The 21,219-nt window shown below is 39.2% G+C and overlaps 2 protein-coding genes across 2 annotated transcripts; both read left to right on the forward strand.

Annotated features, from left to right (window-relative positions):
* The first annotated feature begins 280 nt into the window (after window positions 1-280).
* On the forward strand, window positions 281-10,217 carry adrb3a (adrenoceptor beta 3a). The gene is made up of 2 exons (XM_058071620.1): window positions 281-1,975; window positions 8,345-10,217. The coding sequence occupies exons 1-2, from the start codon at window positions 681-683 to the stop codon at window positions 8,370-8,372; spliced, it is 1,323 nt and encodes a 440-aa protein (XP_057927603.1). The 5' UTR covers window positions 281-680; the 3' UTR covers window positions 8,373-10,217.
* A 764-nt stretch (window positions 10,218-10,981) lies between these two features.
* Window positions 10,982-18,327, forward strand: got1l1 (glutamic-oxaloacetic transaminase 1 like 1). The gene is made up of 8 exons (XM_058069949.1): window positions 10,982-11,147; window positions 12,183-12,364; window positions 12,511-12,634; window positions 12,735-12,952; window positions 13,060-13,210; window positions 14,647-14,812; window positions 15,211-15,350; window positions 15,674-18,327. Exons 1-8 carry the CDS (start codon window positions 10,982-10,984, stop codon window positions 15,808-15,810), a joined length of 1,284 nt encoding a protein of 427 aa, XP_057925932.1. The 3' UTR covers window positions 15,811-18,327.
* Window positions 18,328-21,219: the final 2,892 nt, after the last annotated feature.

Genomic DNA, 21,219 nt, shown 5'->3' on the forward strand with positions numbered 1-21,219 from the left:
CATGTTTCAAGATGGCGCCACCCGAGTGTACTTATGGCAGCTCCATATTTACTGCTACGTTTTTAGTCTTCCATAGTGCTTTATACCTTATTTGTAATTTTTTTTTAAGCCATACGGACCCCTTAAGCAAGTGCACAGCTATGGATGTTCATCTTGTTGCCTGCATTTGTAGCTTGCCTCTTGTCACTGCCACTAATGTATGTTTGGTTTCTGCTCACAGGACAGCACTCACTCAGTTCAACTCCTCCCCTCGGCCAGTACACCCATAGACAGCTGAGAGGGAGAGAGGGAGGAAGAGTGAGAGAGCGAGAAGAAAAGAAAAAGGTGGGCCCTCACTCTGATGCACTTCTTGCCACAGCGTCACTGTTCTCCATCATTATCAAAGTGAAGGAGTTGTAGATAGTCGCAGAAGACATCCTGTGGATAGGGATAACTTTTTTTTTTTTTTTCACCAGCTCTGTGAACTCATATTGTTTCAGAGGACATGTTGACTCCACTAAGAAGCCCTCATCTATGGAAGCGTGGGAATTCTGGGCTGAAGTCTTAGTGCGGTCATGCAACTCTCCAGAGGCGAGACATGTAAGAACACGAGTTCTTTGTGAGCAATTATCACATTTCAGACTTTTTAGGAAAAAAAAAAAGTTGATGTGCTAAACTTCTAGTGACTGAGCTGGTGAATAATGGATGACAACCTTAGCACATTAGTGTCTGCTTCAGAGAACATCACCTCCCCCTACCACCCTGCTGAGGGATCCTGGATCCTCCTCGTCTTGGTCACTGTCATCGCCATTATAGTGGCGGGAAACCTGCTGGTCATCATCGCTATTGCGTCTACTTCCCAGCTCCAGACGACAACAAACATCTTCATCATGTCTTTGGCGTGCGCTGACCTCATCATGGGGGTCCTGGTGGTGCCCCTGGGGGCCACCATTGTTTTGACGGGCAACTGGCAGCTGGATGAAATCTCATGTGATTTCTGGACTTCAGTGGATGTCTTGTGTGTGACTGCAAGCATCGAGACACTCTGTGTGATCGCTGTGGACCGCTACATAGCCATTACGAGGCCACTCAGACACCAGGTTCTGCTGTGTAAGTGGCGCGCCAGGGCAATCGTTTGTTTAGTGTGGCTTGTTTCCGCCTTAATCTCATTTGTGCCAATTATGAAAGGATACTGGCGTGCTGATGACGAGTATGAAGCCAGGATGTGCTACGATGTCCCCACTTGCTGTGACTTCGTTACCAACCGGGCCTACGCCATTGTATCTTCTACAGTGTCTTTTTACATTCCTCTCTTCATAATGATCTTTGTGTACGCAAAGGTCTTCCTAATAGCGAGGCAGCAGGTACAGCTAATTGATAAGAATAGAATGCGCTTCAAGCAATGTCCGACTTTGCAAATGCAAGTAGCTTCCAACCACAACAATGTCCTCCAGTCGGAATGCATGAGCCATGGCGCATGCAACAGCACCATGGGAAGGAAGGGCGTCAAGCGAAGACCATCGCGGTTATTGCTTGTTAAAGAACACAAAGCCCTAAAAACACTGGGTATCATCATGGGAACCTTCACTGTGTGCTGGTTGCCGTTCTTCGTCGCCAACATCATCAATGCTTTTGACCGAAACATTCCATCAGAGAGGATATTCCGCCTCTTAAACTGGCTGGGCTACGTCAACTCTGGACTCAATCCCATCATCTACTGCCGCAGCCCAGAGTTCCGCACTGCTTTCAAGAACCTTCTGGGTTGCCCATGGCTGTCAACCCTGTGGCTAAATACGTTCTACAAAGAACTGAGAACTCGATGCTCCTGCTTTTCATGGCAGACCGAGTCGGGGCTGGCAGGCTCTTTCCACAAAACTGCAACTGGTAGCCTGGCCAGTTCTCAAGGGAGCAACAAGAGCGAAGAGGCTTCACCTATTCCCCTTCCGTCCAATGGCAACACACTGTTCAGTGATTTGTCACAACCTGAACCCAAATTGTAAGTTTTTTTGTCTTTTTCAGAAATTGATACACTTGGCTCTGACTGCTGATGCTTAATGCCTACTGCTTGTTCTAAACACAAACCCTGGCCTGCCATAGCAATGAATATACACTGCTCAAAAACAACACAATGTAACTCCAACTCAGTCATTTCTGTGAAATCGAACTGTCCACTTAGAAAACAACAGCTTGACAACCAATTTCACATGCTGTTGAGCAAAAGTAATCGACAACAGATGGACAGCTTGTCCACTTTTATTTTCAGTGTGGCTCCAAATTCAGACTTCGATGAGTTAATACATTGGATTTTCATTGATAATTGTTTTGATTTTGTTGTTGGCACAACTATGTAAAGAACCAATTATTCAAAAATAATATTTCATTCATTCAAATCAAGGTAGTGTTATTATAGTGTTCCCTTTAGTTTTTTGAGCAGTATATATTTGCACACATCAGAGCAGCTGAACAATGTTCTCTGAGTGTCACATTGTCACAGTATCATGTGAAAGAGGGAAGTGACAATTTACTACACTTACACATACTTTGTGCTTGTTTGAGCATGGCTCAAGCAAACAAAAATGAGATTGATTATAGCCTCAAATGTCTTCATGATTAGTATAATAATTGTTTTAAGTATACATGTTATTTATTTTCTCCTTTCTGCACAGTCAAGTATACAGTATAACACACATCAGTAATTAAAAAGACATACTATTTTCAATTAGGGTCGCGGGTATGCTCGGTCTTTATTAAAATACTATATTACTAATATTGTGTTTTGTTGGTCAGTGTTACTGCCTAGTATGTGATGAAGAAAGCATAGTTGACCGGAAAGTAGCCCAACACAGTGAGCTTTATGGTACATATCACACAGTCATGGGGCGTCGTTGGACCCTGCCCAACACCCAACGCTGCAGATAAATCGTTATCATTTATGCACAGGACGTTCTGTTCAATTAACCGTGGGGGCTGTTTACCACACATGAAATTGAACTGCATGTTATTGGAGTCATGTTCACCCCAAACTTGGCACTTATGAATAATGAGGCAGATTATAACAAGGATACGATGGTTTAGGGTTAATGAATTCTGAGTAGATTACATGTTTGTTTGTATGTTATGAAGCCTTAATACATTTTTGACTTCCATTTCATAAAAAAACAACTCATCAGATAGTAAGCCTACATTGAGTCTCTTAATCATATTTCCTACAGTACGATAATGGTAAGTTTTGTAAGTAATAAATGATTAAATCTTCAGGTGACCCCTTAGTATAGCTCAAAATAAATCAATTAAATTGGGAGTGTAGTTTGGAGCTGAAGAGGGACAGTGCATTTAACATTTAACTTTATAAAATCCGTAATTTATTTTAATTCATAAATCTGTCAGACAGTTTTGTGCAAGGAAGATTCTTCATTTTCAATATTTACTCAAGTATGTTACGTATCTTTTGCCTCCTTTTACATGCATCTTCCTTGTGGAATGTACAGATATAAACAATAAAAATAAAAGACATGGTGCATGTAAAAAAATACATTTAAGGAGCTTCATGGAGCTCTGGAGTGGAAAACAAATGAATGATTCAGGATTTCATTCATATAAGAACCATAAATGCTTATAACCACTATGTTATGCTGTCTAAGGTCTCAGTATATCAATTCTTTATTAGCATTTTTAAATACTGTTTTAGATGAATCTTATAAAATATTTTTGGTTCACTTCCAAAACTTTTGTCTCCAACATTATCTGCTGCAAATGTGAGTCCAATCAGATCCAAGTTACTAACAGCTAAGTTGTTTTTTTTTAATAGTAAACATGCTGACGGGTGAGAGGCTACATTTCACACGGAGGGCATTCTCAATACTTGTTTACAGAGAAATGCAAGCACGTATACAGTATCAACGCAACCCTTATCAACATTGCCAACATCCCACACAGTCTGTCACGTAAGCACCACGCTAATGACAAGCAATGTTTTGAGGCTTAGTTTTTTACGCTTCATCAACTTGTGATTTTATCAATTTTGCTATCAATGGTTTGAATGTTCTTTATACCGATAACCTCAGAAAGCACAGGGTGTCAACAAATCTAACAAAATGTGCTTTTTTTGCATATTAAACTCAAGTACAGAGCACATTATTGAACACCGACAGCAATTTATTTAAGGTCTCACAGGCCTCTGGAATTTCCCCCCGGAATTGTGATGGAAGATGCAGTGTTTTTTTTGTCTCTTGAGATAAAATAGTGTGGAAAACGATTGCAATAAATTGTTGTGATTTTCTTTCTGGGTAATGTCACGCTGTTGTATGTGATATGTTGCATCTGTTACATTGTATCTGCATCACAGAGTAGCACTTATGGTGGAGACAAATGCAGTTTATTGGCAGCAAAGCGACAGACACACAAAACAGCGTGTTCCCAGGAGCAGGGGCCTTTTAAAGTGCCTAAATTCTAGCATCAAGGCTCGATTTTGTCCACCATGCTTCTAATACACATTGGGACCTATTATAATACTCTGCATTGCAATGATGTCAAGCTCGGAGAGATCAATAAACTTTGCTAGTTGTGAGGAGGGCCATGAGTATCAATGTCCATCTGAATAAATGCATGGCTCCAAGATCTCCAAGAGCCATTTGTTGCCGGTTTCCTCCCACATTTCAAAAACATGCAAGGTTAATTGGCAGCTGAAAATTGTTCATAGGTATGAATGTGAGTGTGAATGGTTGTTTGTCTATATGTGCCCTGTGATTGGCTGGCGACCAGTCCAGGATGTAAACCACACTGCTCGCCCAAAGTCATCTGTGATAGGCTTCAGCATACCCTTGCGATCCTAATGCTAATGCTTAATTCAGATTTTAATGCCTTTGTATAATGACAGATGACCATAAAGACGGCTACACTGTTTGAGGGGAGATCAACCTGGTAAATAAATAGTGTACAATTTAAATGTTGTTGTAAAAAAAAAGTTAACAGGTCTATAACAGCTGTTAGACTGGTAGAGACCCCTGGAATCTGGAAACTGAATTTATTCAGTTTATTCTGTTTAATAAAAATATTCATGGTCCATCCATCAATTTTCTGTACCGCTTTTCCTCAAGAGGGTCCGGGACATGCTGGAGCCTATCCCAGCTGTCTTCAGGCAAGAGGCGGGGTGCGCCCTGGACTGTTTGCCAGCCAGTCGCAGGGCACATATATTATTTTATTTATTATTTTGTTAATTTTGTTATCTTGAGCTAAACAGTTTATTTCCCATGTATTTGTTTTAATGCATCATGCATCAAATTAAACCCAGATTTGTGGCAAATAGTACAAAATTGTTTCACACAAATAAAGGCAAAAAAGAAGGCAAATGTTTGTTTCTTAACAATTATGTATTTACCAAGGGCCATTAGAATTGTCTAACGACGCTTCTGAAATAAATAACACTCATCATGAATAAATTGAAAAATTTTACGTTAATTCATGTGTTCAGTATGGCTCGATCTCACTCATGGAAGATTGGAATCGGAGCATTCCTAGAAACATATGCTGTGTGTTTTGGTTTTGACTTGCAAATCAGGTAGCCAAAGTGTTTAAGGAGAGTCACATTTTTTAACATATGCTCTCAATTTCTACAGCCGTGACTTGAGTCTGGCTCCCCACTCATTTAGTTAGACTGATTAGATTAGATAGTTAAAGCTCCTTATACCAGTTTCATTTACATCCTGGCTACTATACATCAAAACTAGTAGTTTATCCAACTACATGTTTCCACATAGTGACGGTTTCCCAATCCTTGTGTCTTTGTTTAGTGGCGGATTTCCTTATATGGGTATGTCTGTAAGCCAGATAAGCGCTATGCCCTCCCCCAGGCTCTACTACTCTGTTTAATTGCTAGCAAAGCCACATTTATTTACAATTTCTAAATACGCCACCATCAGGCACAAGTGGTTGGAGTTCCTGATTCCCTACCAGCAAAAGAAATGCATTTTAATCTGTCAACGGCATTTCACACTGGACTGTTTTGTGAACATGGGCTAGTATGTAGCTAGGCGAGCCCGACGCCTTTCCAACATTATTTGGTCGTGTGGACTGAGAAAGCAGGAAGTAACAATTTATCAGTGTCCTAACTGTGTTTATTTTGTGTAAGTAAAGGAACAAAAGCGCTTGCATACAGGGAGCGGGGTTGCTAATAGCCGTATCCCACCACAATTAGTGACCACATTTGGTTACCGATTCTGTAGAAACGCTAAAATGCTAAAGCTACTTACCATTGAGAGACGTCCTGAAGTAACCTCTTTTCTTGAGAAACTTCAGACTGTCCGGTCTCTACTTCTGGATCTGATTCGGGATCCAACACATATGGGTATATGTTAAAAGCCGACATTTTAGCCTGGAAGTGTGTTGTGGATGAATACATTAAAACAGGCCCTTTTGGCAGAAACCATGAAATCCAAAGAAATACAGCTGAATAGGTGCAGCTTCTGGAAGAACTATAAAGCCTTGTGTGGTTATCGTGTGTCGCTGCTCTATAAGTGTCCATTTATCCTTTCCATTTTAACAAATCACACACAAATGTCATATTTCTTTCAATGGTCATCTTCAAACTTGATGGATGGACATACATGCATTTGTCTGAAGCCTTTTAAGAGTTGTGTAGTGTGAGTCTTCGTGAACAGGCGTATGCAGTGGGCATGACGGTAGCAAAACAATAGTGAACTCTCGTATAAGAATGTAGGACTGAGGGATGCTTACAGTAATTAGCAAGAAAAAAATCCAGCACAAGGAAACCGTCAGAATACTGGTATCAACAGTGTTTGCTCTTTAAGGAGGCCAACATACTTTGACAGGTAAAACAATTGTTGCACACTTATCTAAATGTGACATTCCTCTGAAATATACACTGCACAGCAACCAGGAAGTGAAAAGGCATCTCACCGTGTTGTGCGAAGAAGGTTACAGTTCAGTTGCAAATGTGAAAAATGTAAATAGTTCATGGTGTTATATTTGGTAATGGTAATGGTTTTATTTCATTTGAACATGCATCAGATTACAATTGAGTGCATCACATAATCAGTTCACAGTTCCACATGTCCAAAAGGAGTAGGAAGAAGCAAAGCTTATTAAATCCTACCCCTCCATCTGGTAGTTTTACAATCAGTAACTGTTACATTTGTTCACTTCCTGCTTTCCGTAATACAGTTTAAGGTTTTTTTTTAAATTTTTAAATTTTGTAATTTTTTGTCCTGTACCGAAGTACGAGGTGATATGACCATCCAATGACATAATGTGTACCATAGTAAGTGTCAATATAGTGATATGTATGGCACATCATGACTGGTTCAAGACTCTTTATCCTTGTATTTAGCAAACATCAACTGCTTATATTGTTTCTTGAATTGGCTCATCGTTGTGCATTGTTTGAGGTCCTTACTTAATCCATTCCATAGTTTGATTCCACATACTGAAATGCTATGGCTTTTTAACGTAGTCCTAGCATATAAGTGTTTCAAATTTAGTTCTTCCCTGAGATCATATTTCTCCTCTCTTGTAGAGAAGTATTGGATGACATTTTTAGGTAATTGGTTATTATTATATATTACTATTATTTTTAGCCTTATGCATTATTTTAGCTGTTTGAGGATTAACTATAACAGCAAGTTTAAGTATTTGTGATTTTAGAAACAAGGAGCTAGTATGTTCTTTGTATGTTCTCTCTATTTGTAAATAGAAATTGTTATTTTCTAGTAAAACAACATTTTTTTGTGTTGTTTATGTTGTGGTATCATTGTACATTTTAGCTCAATATATATGGCTACATTTGTGCCAAAGTGGAGTTTTGTTGAGAACAAGTTTATTTGAGAACTGATATTTTGCTGAAACTTACCTATGTTCTACTACTGATTACTGAGAGACTGAAAGATGACATCTTTCAATCAATCTTTCTTTTGGTGTATATACCAGGTCTTGAAAAAGCAGTCAAAATTATCAAAAATGGCCAGTATAGAGAGGGGCGGCTTATGAAAAATGGCTGGGATTGAATGAGTCAGTAGCATTCAGTGTGGGTTTTTTTGTGTGTTTTGCTGGAAATGTTCACTTTAGTTGAATACTGCAATGGGGGCACGTTTTACTCAATAAGGTGAAAAACTCAAGTATTTTGAAGTTGCATGTCTTTCATCATATCAAAAGTCACCAAAATGTTTACTTACTTTGGGTGAAGCCTCTTGAAGAACAGGTCCAACTGTCCAACAAGTCCAACTGATATTCAATCGAGTGTTTGTGGAATGGACCAGAAATAACAGACAACAATCTATTGTGATGCTTTTTGAAGGACTACACAGTTGTTAATGGTGTGTGTGTGTGTGTGTGTGTGTGTATCTTTTTGCAGCTTCATATTGCAGGAAAAAGACGGATGAGGTCTGCAAAATGTCGCATTGCTGAAGTCAAATGACTCAATGAAGACAATGTGAATCCAAGCAGCCAAGGAGGATGCTCCCAAGAAGACAGTGAGGTCCAGCACTGAGATGGCTGATACTGTCTGAACAATGTGGCGATACCGCTTGCTTGGACAGCTGCTGACATATGGCATCATGGACATAGAGTGAGATTTACTTCAGTAGAATTAACTTAACTTAAAGGGGAACTGCACTTTTTGGGAATTTTGCCCATCATTCACAACCCTGATGTCAAACATGAACACATTTCTTTCCCTTTTCTGTGCATTATAACACAAGAAAATTAGTTAAAAAGATTTAGCTAACAATGCACATCATTGGGATGCACATATTTTGACTGGGAAGCCATCTAAAAAAAACCTTTAATAACGTTGCATCGTCTGATATACATGTGATCATACATTAACATGTACACTGATGATAACATGTAATAGTTGCAGTATTTTGATGAGTGACAAAACGCATTGATTTCACATACGTATGCCATCCGTCAGACAAATATAGTTTTTCATGTTGATTACTTGATTAATATACATGTCAGTTATATATTTTACTATTTAAAATAGATATTTACCGTGATGTTAGCTACCTCTTATTAACTCGTTTTCTCACGCTAGGGGGCACAGAAAAGGGAAAGAAATATGTGTTCTTGTTTCACATAAGGATTGTGAATGATGGGTAAAATTCCCCTCCAAAATTGCAGTTTCCCTTTAATCATTGGTAATTTACTTGCAAACTAAAAGGAATATTTTGTATGGTTGTTTGTGTTTGCAAACTGTAAAAACCCCAAAAAACAAAAAAAACCCAAACATTTGCACAATATCATATAGTAAGTTATCTATTTATGATACACACTGTCTGTTATAAACTTTGTAATTTAATAAACTCTTTTCACAGTCCATTTAGGAATGTTAGTTTAATTGCACAAATGTAAAGTCTGTTCAGTGTAATATTTAATTCTGGTGTCACTATTTTTGGCCTGTGAACTATTTAATTAGCTATTTCACTAAATGCTCCTGTCTTTAAATGATAATGTGACTGTTGAAAATCACCACTTTGGATTTTTTTTCGCCAATAAAACTTTCAGAAGAACATTTGTTCAATTGATCTCAACAGATTTCTATTAGTGTGCAATGTAAAGTATGACATATCTTCAGTGTTGGGCGAATTAATTATTAATTAATTAGTTACTAGTTAGTCAGTTATTTTTTCCAAAAAGGTATTTCAATTAATAACAGTAATTCTCCATAATCAATATTTGTAGAGTGTGTGCCATTGGGAGGTGTTCATTGATTTGCCATTTAGTTCCCTGTGCAGTAGTAGTAGTGAACAGTTGTGACTGAAGCCACATTCAGAGATATCATGCCACACTTCACCTTTGGAATTAGTAATTCATTAGTTTACCCTTTACTGGAAAACAATGAAGGCATTAGTTATTAAGAAATGAAATGTTAAAATAATAGTCATTGTTTCTGACAGTGTCTTTAGTGTTCCATGTTCCTGCTCTCATCTAAATGGAGGACACAGCTTGTCTTTGAGAGAGAATGAGAGAGAGAGAGACAGAAAAAAAAAAGTTTTTAGAGCCCATCAAGGAGCTGGCACCAAAAAAACTAAGAAGTCACAGCAAAAAAACCCAAACTCCCCAAAAAATCTTTTGAGCTACACCTCTTTCAGCTCTGTTCAAGGTCTGGGGAATTGCTATGTGGTATGTGTACAATAACAGGATGTTTGTATTGCATTGAAAAATAAATTTAAAAAAAGCAATGTGAACAGTGTTTGCATGTGTGACCCCCCGCAGAGTCGGCACAACCTCATGTATATATAATTATATACAACTATGACTTAAAATAGAACTGTAGGTACAACCCCCCTGCTGTCTTCCTCAATCATGCTATAACATATGAGCAAAAACTGCCTCTAATGAAAGGCAGAAACATTTACAGATAAAATTAGATAAATAATTCAAGGAAATGTATAAGCATAAAATAGTGTGTGTGTGTTAAATATGTTCTGGCCCCGAGGACAATTTTGTTATCTCAATGCGGCCAATTGATCAAAATATTTGCCCACTCCTGGACTACAGGTGTATACCATTGTATTATGCTGCTTCTACTGCCACCTAGTGTAGTGATTTGCTTCAGACACCCAATGCCCTTGGCTTTTTTTCCCTCCTCCACCAAAATAGATTTCATTGGAGTTTTCAGTCACTGCTCTGAATTATCTTCCTCCAAGAAATTACTTCCTCCAAAGCCCTTTGTAAATTCCCCACTGTTTTTTTTGTGTAAAATGATAAGTGCTACACTGCAGGGAAGCTGAAAGGTCTTCTCCATTATTATCTGGAAGAGTATGTGTGTTCGGTTAACAGCATTTGCACTCCATCACCTTCCACAGAAACATGCCGTAGGTTGTATCGTGTGAAATGTTATGAATGTAAGATGAACACTCAAGCACACTGCATCCAGTCTGTGTTACCTGGGTGACAGTTTATGTTGGTGGGCTGTCACCTGGCAACTGTCCTCCAAACAAAAGGCTGGTGGACAGCAGACTAATCTCTGCAGGTAGGACTCAAGATGAGCCGAGCGGGCTGTTGCCTTGATAAAAAACGTGTCAAGTCCGGGGAAGACCCAGGAAGTGACCCATGCGCCTCTCAAGACGCTGGTGTCAGCCCTGAAACGTCATTACTCTGTACCTTCAGAAAGGACACACACTCGGACAAAGTTTACCTGGCGAGGAGAGGTGAGTTTGCTCATCTGAGTAATACAATGTACTTAGAAATAACTGTATGCACACACAGGGACAATGCCAATGTACTAAAAATATTTTTTTTTTGCTTTCCTGCTGCACCTGTGCAAATACTGAGTCAATCTGTTTAAAACAGGTGTTCACTGAGTGTGAATGTGCTATTCTTGTCTTAGGCCAACACTAGCTCTCTTTTTTTAAAGGACACCTAGTATGCTTTTTCCTCTTTTCTGACCTATAAATGTAGTTAGAATGTTGTATTATTGTGTTAAATGATGCCAAAGTTTCACATAATGAGGTTTGCGCATTTGGAAGTGAGCCCCAAAACAAGTTTGAGATGGCTCAAAACGCTTGATTTCAGAGGGTGTTGCAAAACTGTGGGCTTCCTTATGGGCATGGCTGTCGGCTTTGCTTCCCTTGACAGCTAAATTGAGTCAGGTATCAAGCAGAAGTGGTTGGAGTTGGTGATTTTGAGCCAGCAAGAGGAAAATATGGGCAAATCTGGACTATGTGCCAAACTGTTGCTTTCCAAAATTACTTGGCCATGTTGAAGAGTCAGAAGGGCACGCTGGAAGCAACAATATTAATAAGTATCCTAACAATGTTTATTGTGTGTAGGTCAGCAGTTGTCTGTGTAGCATTATAGAATGTGCAGACAGGTACTCATAGCTTTTTTGCCTGTCCGAGTTTTTTAAACACCGGTAAAAAAAACAAACAAAAAAAAAAACACCAGTAGTCCCACAAAAAACTACCAGTAGCTCCTAACCACTTTTCAAGTAGCACTCCAAAGGGTTTATTCATTTATTATCAACTCCTATCTTGACAAAATTAGAAATTGGAGTACGGCAGTAGTCTGTAAGTCTTCAGAAACGCTTGGGAGTGTTGCAGTGAAGTGATCATGCCCAGAGGCGGACCGTGAGTGGAATAAATTAAAACTTTTGGAAAGCAAAGGAAATACAGCTGGAATAGGTGCAGAATCTGGAAGCCTTCCATGCAGGTTATTGTGTGTGTAATGTTTTCTTTTTTTCATAGAGTATTTTGGCGAGGATGGGCGGACATTTAAAATGCGTCTTGTTGAGAAAATCAAGCAGCAGTTAAGGAGCGACCCCACCCTGCATCCAGAGACTCAATGTCCTTCTGCTCAGGCAGAGTTCTGCAGGCGAGCCACTGAGGCTGCTTTGGGCAAAAACTGCAAAGCTGTTTTGGAGAACAGGGTGTGTATTAAGACGAATCAGTGCTATCACCTGGGAAATCAATGCATATCAATCTGTGATTATTGAGTTAAGCAATAAACAATAAAAGAGTGGGCAGTGTTTGAACATTAGAAGTACAGTATGTATATTAATTCTTTCTATTGTAGGTGTTAAGTGTGCATACTCCTGCTTTTTCTGATGCTGTTCGTCTTGGTGCTGAACTTTTGAGACACTGGTTTGATGTGAGCAGTGCTTGGGATGGACCAGTCTATCTGTCTTTTCCTTGTGATGGTAACTCAATTTTTGTTGTTTTCAAGCTCTGGAAATACAAAGTTGTGCATCTTTCAGAAAATATTTGCTCGAAAGAAAGTGTCACAATTGTTCTCTGCAGACTCACTGGCAGCTACCTTCCAGGCCGCAGGTTTCCATGACATCCGTCACTATTATTACTGGGATGGTGAGCAGAAGGATGTTTGTTTGGAAAAGTTTCTCGTGGATCTACAGGAGGCTCCAGAGCGAAGCGTTGTTCTTTTGCCAGCTTGTGGACATTACCCTACTGGCGCAGCCCTCTCTCACAATCAGTGGGTCATGATTGCACAGCTCTTCTTGGTAACTGACATGAAAATTTACACACAAATTACCATTGTCAGACTAAGTATAGCTTGTCACTCCCACTTGGTTCATTACTAGTGTTTGTTCTTGCACTCTCTCAACAGAGGCGTGGGCTGCTCCCCTTCCTCCTGCTGCCAACACCAGCATTAGGCTTTGGGGATTTAGGTCGCGATGCATGGCCTGTTTGGTACTTTGCATCACAGGGCATGGAGCTGCTGTGTGCTCAGTCATTCTCACACAGTTTTGGACTCTATGGTCAGAACACCTACTAAGTCTTATTTGTTCCTATTTTTGTTATATAAATTGTTGATTTATATTTTGTACTTGTTTAACTTACATTTTGATATAGGGGACCAAGTTGATATTTCTAATTTGATTTAAAAAATGTTAATACCAATCATATATGCTAAGAATTTGCTTAAAAACAGCCTACGTGTCAGTGCTTTCTCCAAGCACTTTTTTTCCTGTTGTTTCTTGAGTAATTGGAGTTTTAGAATGTGCCGCAGTATATAAAGTATATATCAATATGAAAATACACCAATATATAATTGCGGTAGACCGCAAATGGCCTTCGGGCCGCTTTTTTAATTAAATATACACAGTAATCACTTGTGTCTTTCGGTTAATTGGTTCCAGACTTGACATGAATGTAATATTTAGCTAAGTAAAAGATAGAAAAACCGTTTACAATCATCTAAGTAAGTTTTTTAACACTGTTAGAGCACTCTAGACATGAATCACCTTCACATCCAGTAACATAGATATAATCAGAGATATAAATAAAACCTGTCACAATAAATGTGTAGGACAGGTAGTGACGTTGGGGTTTCAGAGTTTAGTTTTAGCTTGTCTTGTGTTACGGCCAAAAGAGTAGCCTGTGTTTTTATTAGGGATTATTGTGCCTGTTGTGAGATCATTCAAACCTGCAATAAAAGCCTTTTGTTCCGGCAATCCGGTCTGGCATTTTTAGGTTTCACCAAACATTACAGCAGTTTTTAAATAAATCCAAACATTATTCAATGAGAATCGACAAAAACATGAACAACAAAGGTAACTCTAATAATCATGGCAGTGGTCACTTTTACAGTTGAAAAATGACACTGGCCACCAAGAATGAACAAAAACCTACACATGTTTTTTTTTTTACTGCTGTACATGGAAGCGCACGGTTCTCCACACTACTGAATATTTTCTTGAAAAAACTAAGAGGTTAATAATGAAAAGGGTTCATGGTACAACTCCCATGATACCACTGCATTACAGAAACATTACTGGCATCTACTGACCAGAGCTGAATACTACATATCCCACTTTGAATGTGTGATTCGTATTTTAGTTCATTTAGCCATGTTTATGCTTGAAAAACAGAGAAAAAAGCATTATTTATAACCATGATAGTTTGAAGCAATGTAGTGAGGATGACACCTCAGTCACCAAAAGGTGGCTGGAAGATGATTTTTTTTTTCACAGTGAAGTTGCTAGTAGTGCAGTACTGAAGTGACACCATCAGTTTCTTTCAATTGTTTTTCTATTTTTTGTATGGCCAAGGTTCTTAAATGAAAAGCTTCTCTCTATAATCTAAAATATATACAATAATTTGTTTCAATAGGGCTAAAAATAACATATTTACGAACCTATTCTATGACTAACTTAAGTGATTTTTATTTATTTACATTTTCTCTCCTGTTCAGATGAAGCTGTCAGCCACCTATTGTGTGTATTGAAGCACAATTCTGTCCTCTCTGCTCTTCATTCACAAGCTGACAAATTGACCCAGTCTCTGTGGACCCGGGTGTCTGGAGGTGGAGCACGTGTGGTTTCTACCATACTCAGTAACCCGGCTCATCTTGTGGAATGGTGAGTTCATGGTACTGTAATTATTTTTATCCTTTGTTATCTACACATTTTTGTTCCATGCATTGCATTACTATTTCCATTTTCCAACCATTCTTTGTGCTACTGCTACACCCAGTAGGCTACTTGTGACCCTTTCTTGCACTCACAGGATGAACAGAAATACATCCACCTAACACTTTATTTTGGTATATCCGCAAATAAAACCCAATGCAAGCGATGAATCCAATTGGACAAAAAAATAAGAATGTTCAGTTGTGATTGACACTGTCAGAGTTGACAGTTGGTGTAGAATGAAACCCAGTGCTGAAATTAATGTATTGGTTGCCTTATTTAGCTAAATGAGAGGGTCAAAATATAGATATATAATATATAATACAGCTTTCAATGTAATCCCACAGGCAAGGAGAATTGAAGCACATTGTGGAAAGATGCTTGCTGATCAGACAGCTCTTGAGAGAAAAACTCAGACTTCTGGGCTCTCCAGGTTGGGACCATGTGACCCAACAAAGTGGACTCTACTGTTGCTTGGGACTGAATGGTGAGATGTTTGCAGAATATTCTCTTGATGATATTCGCTTTACAGTAATAGTATTATTTGCACCGCTGTGTGAAAGGCTTTCAGCAAGATCCATCACTTGTGACACATAATTGTGTCTACAGTGACAATATGTGATCCTGAAGCTTTGTACGTCATTGTGCCTATTTCTGTTTCTGTCTTGACAACTGCGTACCAAATACCTGCCATTAGTCATACAAATAATATTCAGGTTCTTGATGCTACCAAATGGAAACTTTTCTATCACGCTATGGCAGTTATAAGTCTAATTACATATTTTGCTCTGTTTTTTATATCCACACAAGGCCAACAGGTGGACTATCTGTCCAATCGGAGACATGTTTACGTGCTCCCTCATGGATGTATAAATGTGAGCGCAATCAACAGCCACAACTTGGAATACATTGCAGAGTCCATCCACGCAGCGACCACTTCACTCTGACTGAGAAGCTGCTCTCTGGCCGGTGTCAGCGAGACTCGAACGCATGGTTGCTAATAACCATTTCCTACCCCAATTCGTGGCCACGTTAGACGTTATCGATGCTACGCTAATCTGTTTTTTTTGAGAAACTTTGGACTGTACAGTTTCTACATACGGATCGGATTCAGGATCCAACACATATGGCCAATATTTTAAAAAGATACTTTGCCGTTTATTATGAACTCGTATACCGTTCACAGCTAGCAGCACAAACGGGAAGTTCTTTTAGTCGTTAGTGTGACCAACCACAGCGGAGTGGACATGCCTGCAGGTGGGCCTTGGGTGGGAAAACAGACATGAAATTCAAAGAAATCCATCTGATGCAATCAGGTGCAGATTCTGGAAGAACTATAAAGCTTTGTGTGCTGGCTATTGTGTGTAGCTGCTCTATAGGAGTCCACAACTAAATACAAAGGGCTGAAAAATAACAGTATAATAGGTCCCCTTTAAATGGAACCGGCTTCCCACTGATGTGTTAGGGAAGCTACCAAACACAATGTTGCAGTGAGTGAATGTGTATGTATATGTATTTGTATGTGTATGTAGTGTATGTATTTATATATTCATTAAGCTATTTCACTGATCACGATGTTTCCTGTGCTTGACGGCTCTTATTCAAGTGCAATTTCAGCTCTTTCATCCATCAAACATACTGTACAATATATACAAAATAATGTGTTCATATATGACGCGAATGCTTTTCAAGGCACTAATTTCTGTTTCTGTCCACTCGCCATCCATCAGCTGCCTCAGTAAATGTGATTTTACCTAATTTAGGAGCAACATGCTCTAATTTTGTAGACTAGACCTACGCCGCCTAATGAAGGATGAATGTGTGGTGGTTTTTGTCCACCTCCCGGACCAGAAAAGTGTCATTTAAACACCTTGAAAAAAGGAGAGTACAGTCAAGGAGGATGCCAAGGTTGTGGATGAATGGGGATGGAGTGACGGTGCCGTTGTCCAATGATGTCTTGAGCCTATTTTGTGATGTTGTAGCGACCAATGATGATTGTTTCTTTTGCCACTGTTAAGTTTGAGAAAGCTGTGTTTCATCCAGGTTTTGATACCAATTAGGCACTTGGTGAGGGTAGAGGGTGGATGAATTTAATGGAGGTGCAGTAGTGGGAGGATCAAGACAGCAAAATGCTTATATTCTTATAAGCATCTTCAGTATTCTTTCCATTTCAGCCACTCTCAGCGGCGGTGAATGTCTGTCAAAAGAGTACATCCTGTTTTGATACATAAATATGAATATATGACACATCATGCTATTGTTGACATAGAAAAGTCATGGTCATCAGTCACAGTAGATGAATGTAATGTATTTGTACTCTTAAGATATTGAACATGATGCTTTTATCCACTCAACCTTGTACTCTTTCATTTGCAAGCTCTGCCTCTATTGATCAGCACTGAGAAACAGGCTGAAAAAGGAGATTTAATGGAGGCAAAATGTTCACTCACTTTATTTCAGTGACCTCGGCTTAACAGTGAGAACAATCGGCATCCACAGTTATTCAAAATCGGAGCCATTAGACGCGCTTGGATGTTGGAACCCTTTTGAAAATGCTCGCATGTTGCAGAGAGTAGCTCCTACTACTCATACTGATATTACGGTTTGGCTGTTTGAATGCAGTCGCCTGGTCTTTGTGGGTGCGTTAAACACTGCATCACTTCAGCCTTATAATGTGGCATTTTGTACTCAGTTGTAAAGTACAATGTTAAGCAATCACTTCATGTCCTTGGTAACATCATTTGTTACCATAATCAGAAGATAGAAAGTTCAAGAATATTAAGAAAAGTGGTAATGTGAAAAGTGGTTCAAGAAAACTGGTAATGGTTTCATTTTATTTGAACATGTATAAGGTTGGACAAGTGGTTAGCACGCAGGCCTCACAGCTAGGAGACTCGAGTTCGATTCCACCCTCAGGCATTTCTGTGTGGAGTTTGCAAGTTCTCCCTGTGCATCCGGTTTCCTCCCACATTCCAAAATCATGCTAGGTTAATTGGCGACTCCGAATTGTCCATAGGTATGAATGTGAGTGTGAATGGTTGTTTGTCTATATGTGACCTGTGATTGGCTGGCCACCAGTCCAGGGTGTACCCCGCCCCTCGCCCGAAGACAGCTGGGATAGGCTAAAGCACCCCCGTGACACTCGTGAGGATAAGAAAATGAATGACTGAATGAATGTACCAGGTTACAATGGAATTCAACAGATAATAACTTCACAGTTCCACTTTTCCAAAAGGAGTAGGAAGAAGCAAAGCTTATTAAATCATATGTCATGATCTGTGTGTTGTTGCTCTGCATAATACAATTCATCACAAAAGTGACTACTAGAAAAAAACAGACCTCACAAATTGCTCTGCCGTCATAAAGTCATACACATCCATTTGACTGTCTCGACCTCTTCTTCTTGAAATGTCGGTTGACAAAGTGTATTACTGCATCTGCTAGTGTGCAACAGGATTTGCAGCTGCTAAATTTTCCATCTGAATTTTCCGGCGGCAGGTGCTCAACTATAAATACTTGATTTATCAAACACCTCTGGAGTCTTGACTATGCATCGACATTGTTTCAGTTTCCTTGCGGTGAAAATGTCCCTTCCCTGGCAACATCTGTTTTGCAATAACATTTCACTGTAATGTCACCTTATGATTCTGAGGATAAATCAATGACAATCAAAATTGTTTCAATGTTACTTTGCTCTCAGAGTGGCAAAAAAGACAGAAATGTGATAAATTGCATATTTTCTGACTGATAGTTATTCAACCATGAGACAGCATGATATATCAATTAATATATTTTCGAAAAACCTTGATTGAGTGAAGCCACTGAATTCGAACTACGAGGTGGCGAGGGATGATTTTCATTATTAATTTATTATTTATATAAGAGCAATCAGCTCTTCTTAAAGGCCATAATGTTTTATCCAAAAATACAATACACTATGAAGCATAGTTGTTGTGTCACAGCTGACAACCTTGATGAAGTTTGATTATCAGAGAGTGTTATTGTGTTGGGTATTTTTTTTAGTGTGCGCTTCAATCAATTTAATTGGTGGAACTCAGCTGCACACACAACGAAAGTGAGAGCAACATCCATGGATGGGGTATGTTTGTGTATCATTTTTGTAAATATTTAATTGTAGCTTCGTAAGTATGGGGATTAGTTGGCTTTGATTGCTATGTGTTCTCAGCTAATTATCACTGCAACAATTACTTGCAACCTCGATTTCACAAGTGGACCCAAAACACCAGTGATTGCCTTCCACAAGAGATATTGATCATTATTGAATCAATGAAATTAAAAATTTCTAGTAAAAAGAATAAACAGAAAGCTTTCGAGAGCTTCCAGAATCTGCACCTATTGCAGCTGTATTTCTTTGGAATTTGTGCTTCCCGCGAAAACGGTCTGTTTTAATGTGTTCCACCCACGGCCCGCCTCCAGGCATGCCCACTCAGCTGTGGTTGGTCATACTCACAAATGCTTAAGAGGACTTCCAGTGTTGTGCATTAGCTGCTGAACCCAACTTTATAGGAGTTGATTAACGGTATAGAAGTTGATAATAAACATTGACTTATTTTTTAAAATGTCTGCTTTCAACATACAGCCATATCGGTTGGGTCCCGAATCCGACCCGGAAGTAGAGACTGGACAGTCGGAAGTTTCTCAAGAAAACAGGTTACTTCAAGATGTTTCTCACTGGTAAGTAGCTTTAGCATTTCGGTGTATTCTACAGCATCAGTGATGTGTAATGTGGTCATTACAAATTTTTTACGTGGCTACCAGTGTTTAAAAAACTCGGGCAGACCCACTGATTATAGTTGGAAATGGCTATTAGCAACCCTGCTCCCTGTATGCACACTCTATTATGCTATGCAGACAAACGCTTTTTTTCCTTTACTTACACAAAACAGTTAAGACACTGATAAATTGTTATTTACTGCTGATTCTTCTGACTCTTCCAAGTACTCGACCAAGTAACGTTGGAAAGGCATCAGGCTTGAGCAACAGTTTGTCGGCTACTCCAGCTGCAATGTGGCCCATGTTCACGAAACGTGAAATGTGAATGCTGTGAAATGCATTTCTTGTGCTGGTATGGAATCAGGAACACCGACCGCTTGTGTCTGATGGTGGCGTCTTTAAGATTTTTTGCAAACATGAGGGCTATGGAGGAAAAAAAACACCAAAAGATTTAAATGAGAGATAATTGCAGGTTTTACTTTTGTTTAGTTATCTTGCACCATTGACTTCATGATTATTTTTTTTACTCAAACAATAGTGTGTAATAAAATGGAATAAAGGAATGATTTTACTGTGTTGTTGATATGGTAACATTGCTGCATGTTTTCCCCATGCGCACAGGGGTTAGGTCATGTCTAGAGGGCTCTAATATTGTTAAAAAAGTATTTACAAACAGTTTTTCTATGCTTTAACTATAAATAAGGAATCCTACAACTTAGGAACTAATTCATTCATTCATTTTCTACCGCTTTTTCCTCACGAGGGTTGCTGTCTTTGGGCGAGAGGCAGGGTACACCCTGGACTGGTGGCCAGCCAATCACAGGGCACATATAGACAAACAACCATTCACACTCACATTCATACCTATGGACAATTTGGAGTGGCCAATTAACCTAGCATGTTTTTGGAATGTGGAAGGAAACCGGAGTACCCGGAGAAAACCCACGCATGCACAGGGAGAACATGCAAACTCCACACAGAGCTGGGGTGGAATTGAACCCTGGTCTCCTAGCTGTGAGGTCTGCGCGCTAACCACTTGACCGCCGTGCCGCCCTTGAACTAATTATCAGTCATTACTGTATGCATAGTTGAACAAAATATATGTTGTAAATAAATAGTAATTTTCGAACCAATTATGGGATATTGGATAATTTTACATAGAGCATTTAATGTTTCAAACCGCACTGCTTCAAATGCCTTTTTGTGTACTGTATATGTATGTACTTAGTGCTTAGATCTGTTCTGCATCAAATAACTAAATTACAATCTACAGTTGGTGATTATATGGATGTTTCGTTTAAAACAAGTAACTAAGTCATACAAAGTAGGTGAAATCAATATTGAACGATTCCTTGAAGGTCCTGCTGATTTCCCATGTTGCCAGGAAATGCAGCAGGCACCGTCTGCATGCAGCTGCATGCAGGCGAGCGATTCGGACAGCTTAACTTCTAATGATTGCACCCAAACTCTGGTGCTTTTAAATGAACATGGTCAAGTCACAGGCACGTGGCAAAAACAACTCCTGCTTTGAGGATAATATCAGGATTCCCCAGACAAGACCTATTGATTTAAAATAAGGCATGTTTGCTTTGTCTCAGCTTGGGAGGAACTGTGCTCCTGGT

The sequence above is a fragment of the Doryrhamphus excisus genome, chromosome 4 (genome assembly GCF_030265055.1).
Source record: "Doryrhamphus excisus isolate RoL2022-K1 chromosome 4, RoL_Dexc_1.0, whole genome shotgun sequence".
Classification (NCBI taxonomy): domain Eukaryota; kingdom Metazoa; phylum Chordata; class Actinopteri; order Syngnathiformes; family Syngnathidae; genus Doryrhamphus; species Doryrhamphus excisus.

Bases quoted from the DNA above. Each gene is read 5' to 3' on its own strand.
- adrb3a (XM_058071620.1), top strand. From the start codon at position 681: ATGGATGACAACCTTAGCACATTAGTGTCTGCTTCAGAGAACATCACC. The intron at 1,976-8,344 runs GTAAGTTTTTTT...ATCTTTTTGCAG, and splicing joins TCACAACCTGAACCCAAATT to CTTCATATTGCAGGAAAAAG.
- got1l1 (XM_058069949.1), top strand. From the start codon at position 10,982: ATGAGCCGAGCGGGCTGTTGCCTTGATAAAAAACGTGTCAAGTCCGGG. The intron at 12,365-12,510 runs GTGTGTATTAAG...TTTCTATTGTAG, and splicing joins AAGCTGTTTTGGAGAACAGG to GTGTTAAGTGTGCATACTCC. The intron at 15,351-15,673 runs GTGAGATGTTTG...TATCCACACAAG, and splicing joins CTGTTGCTTGGGACTGAATG to GCCAACAGGTGGACTATCTG.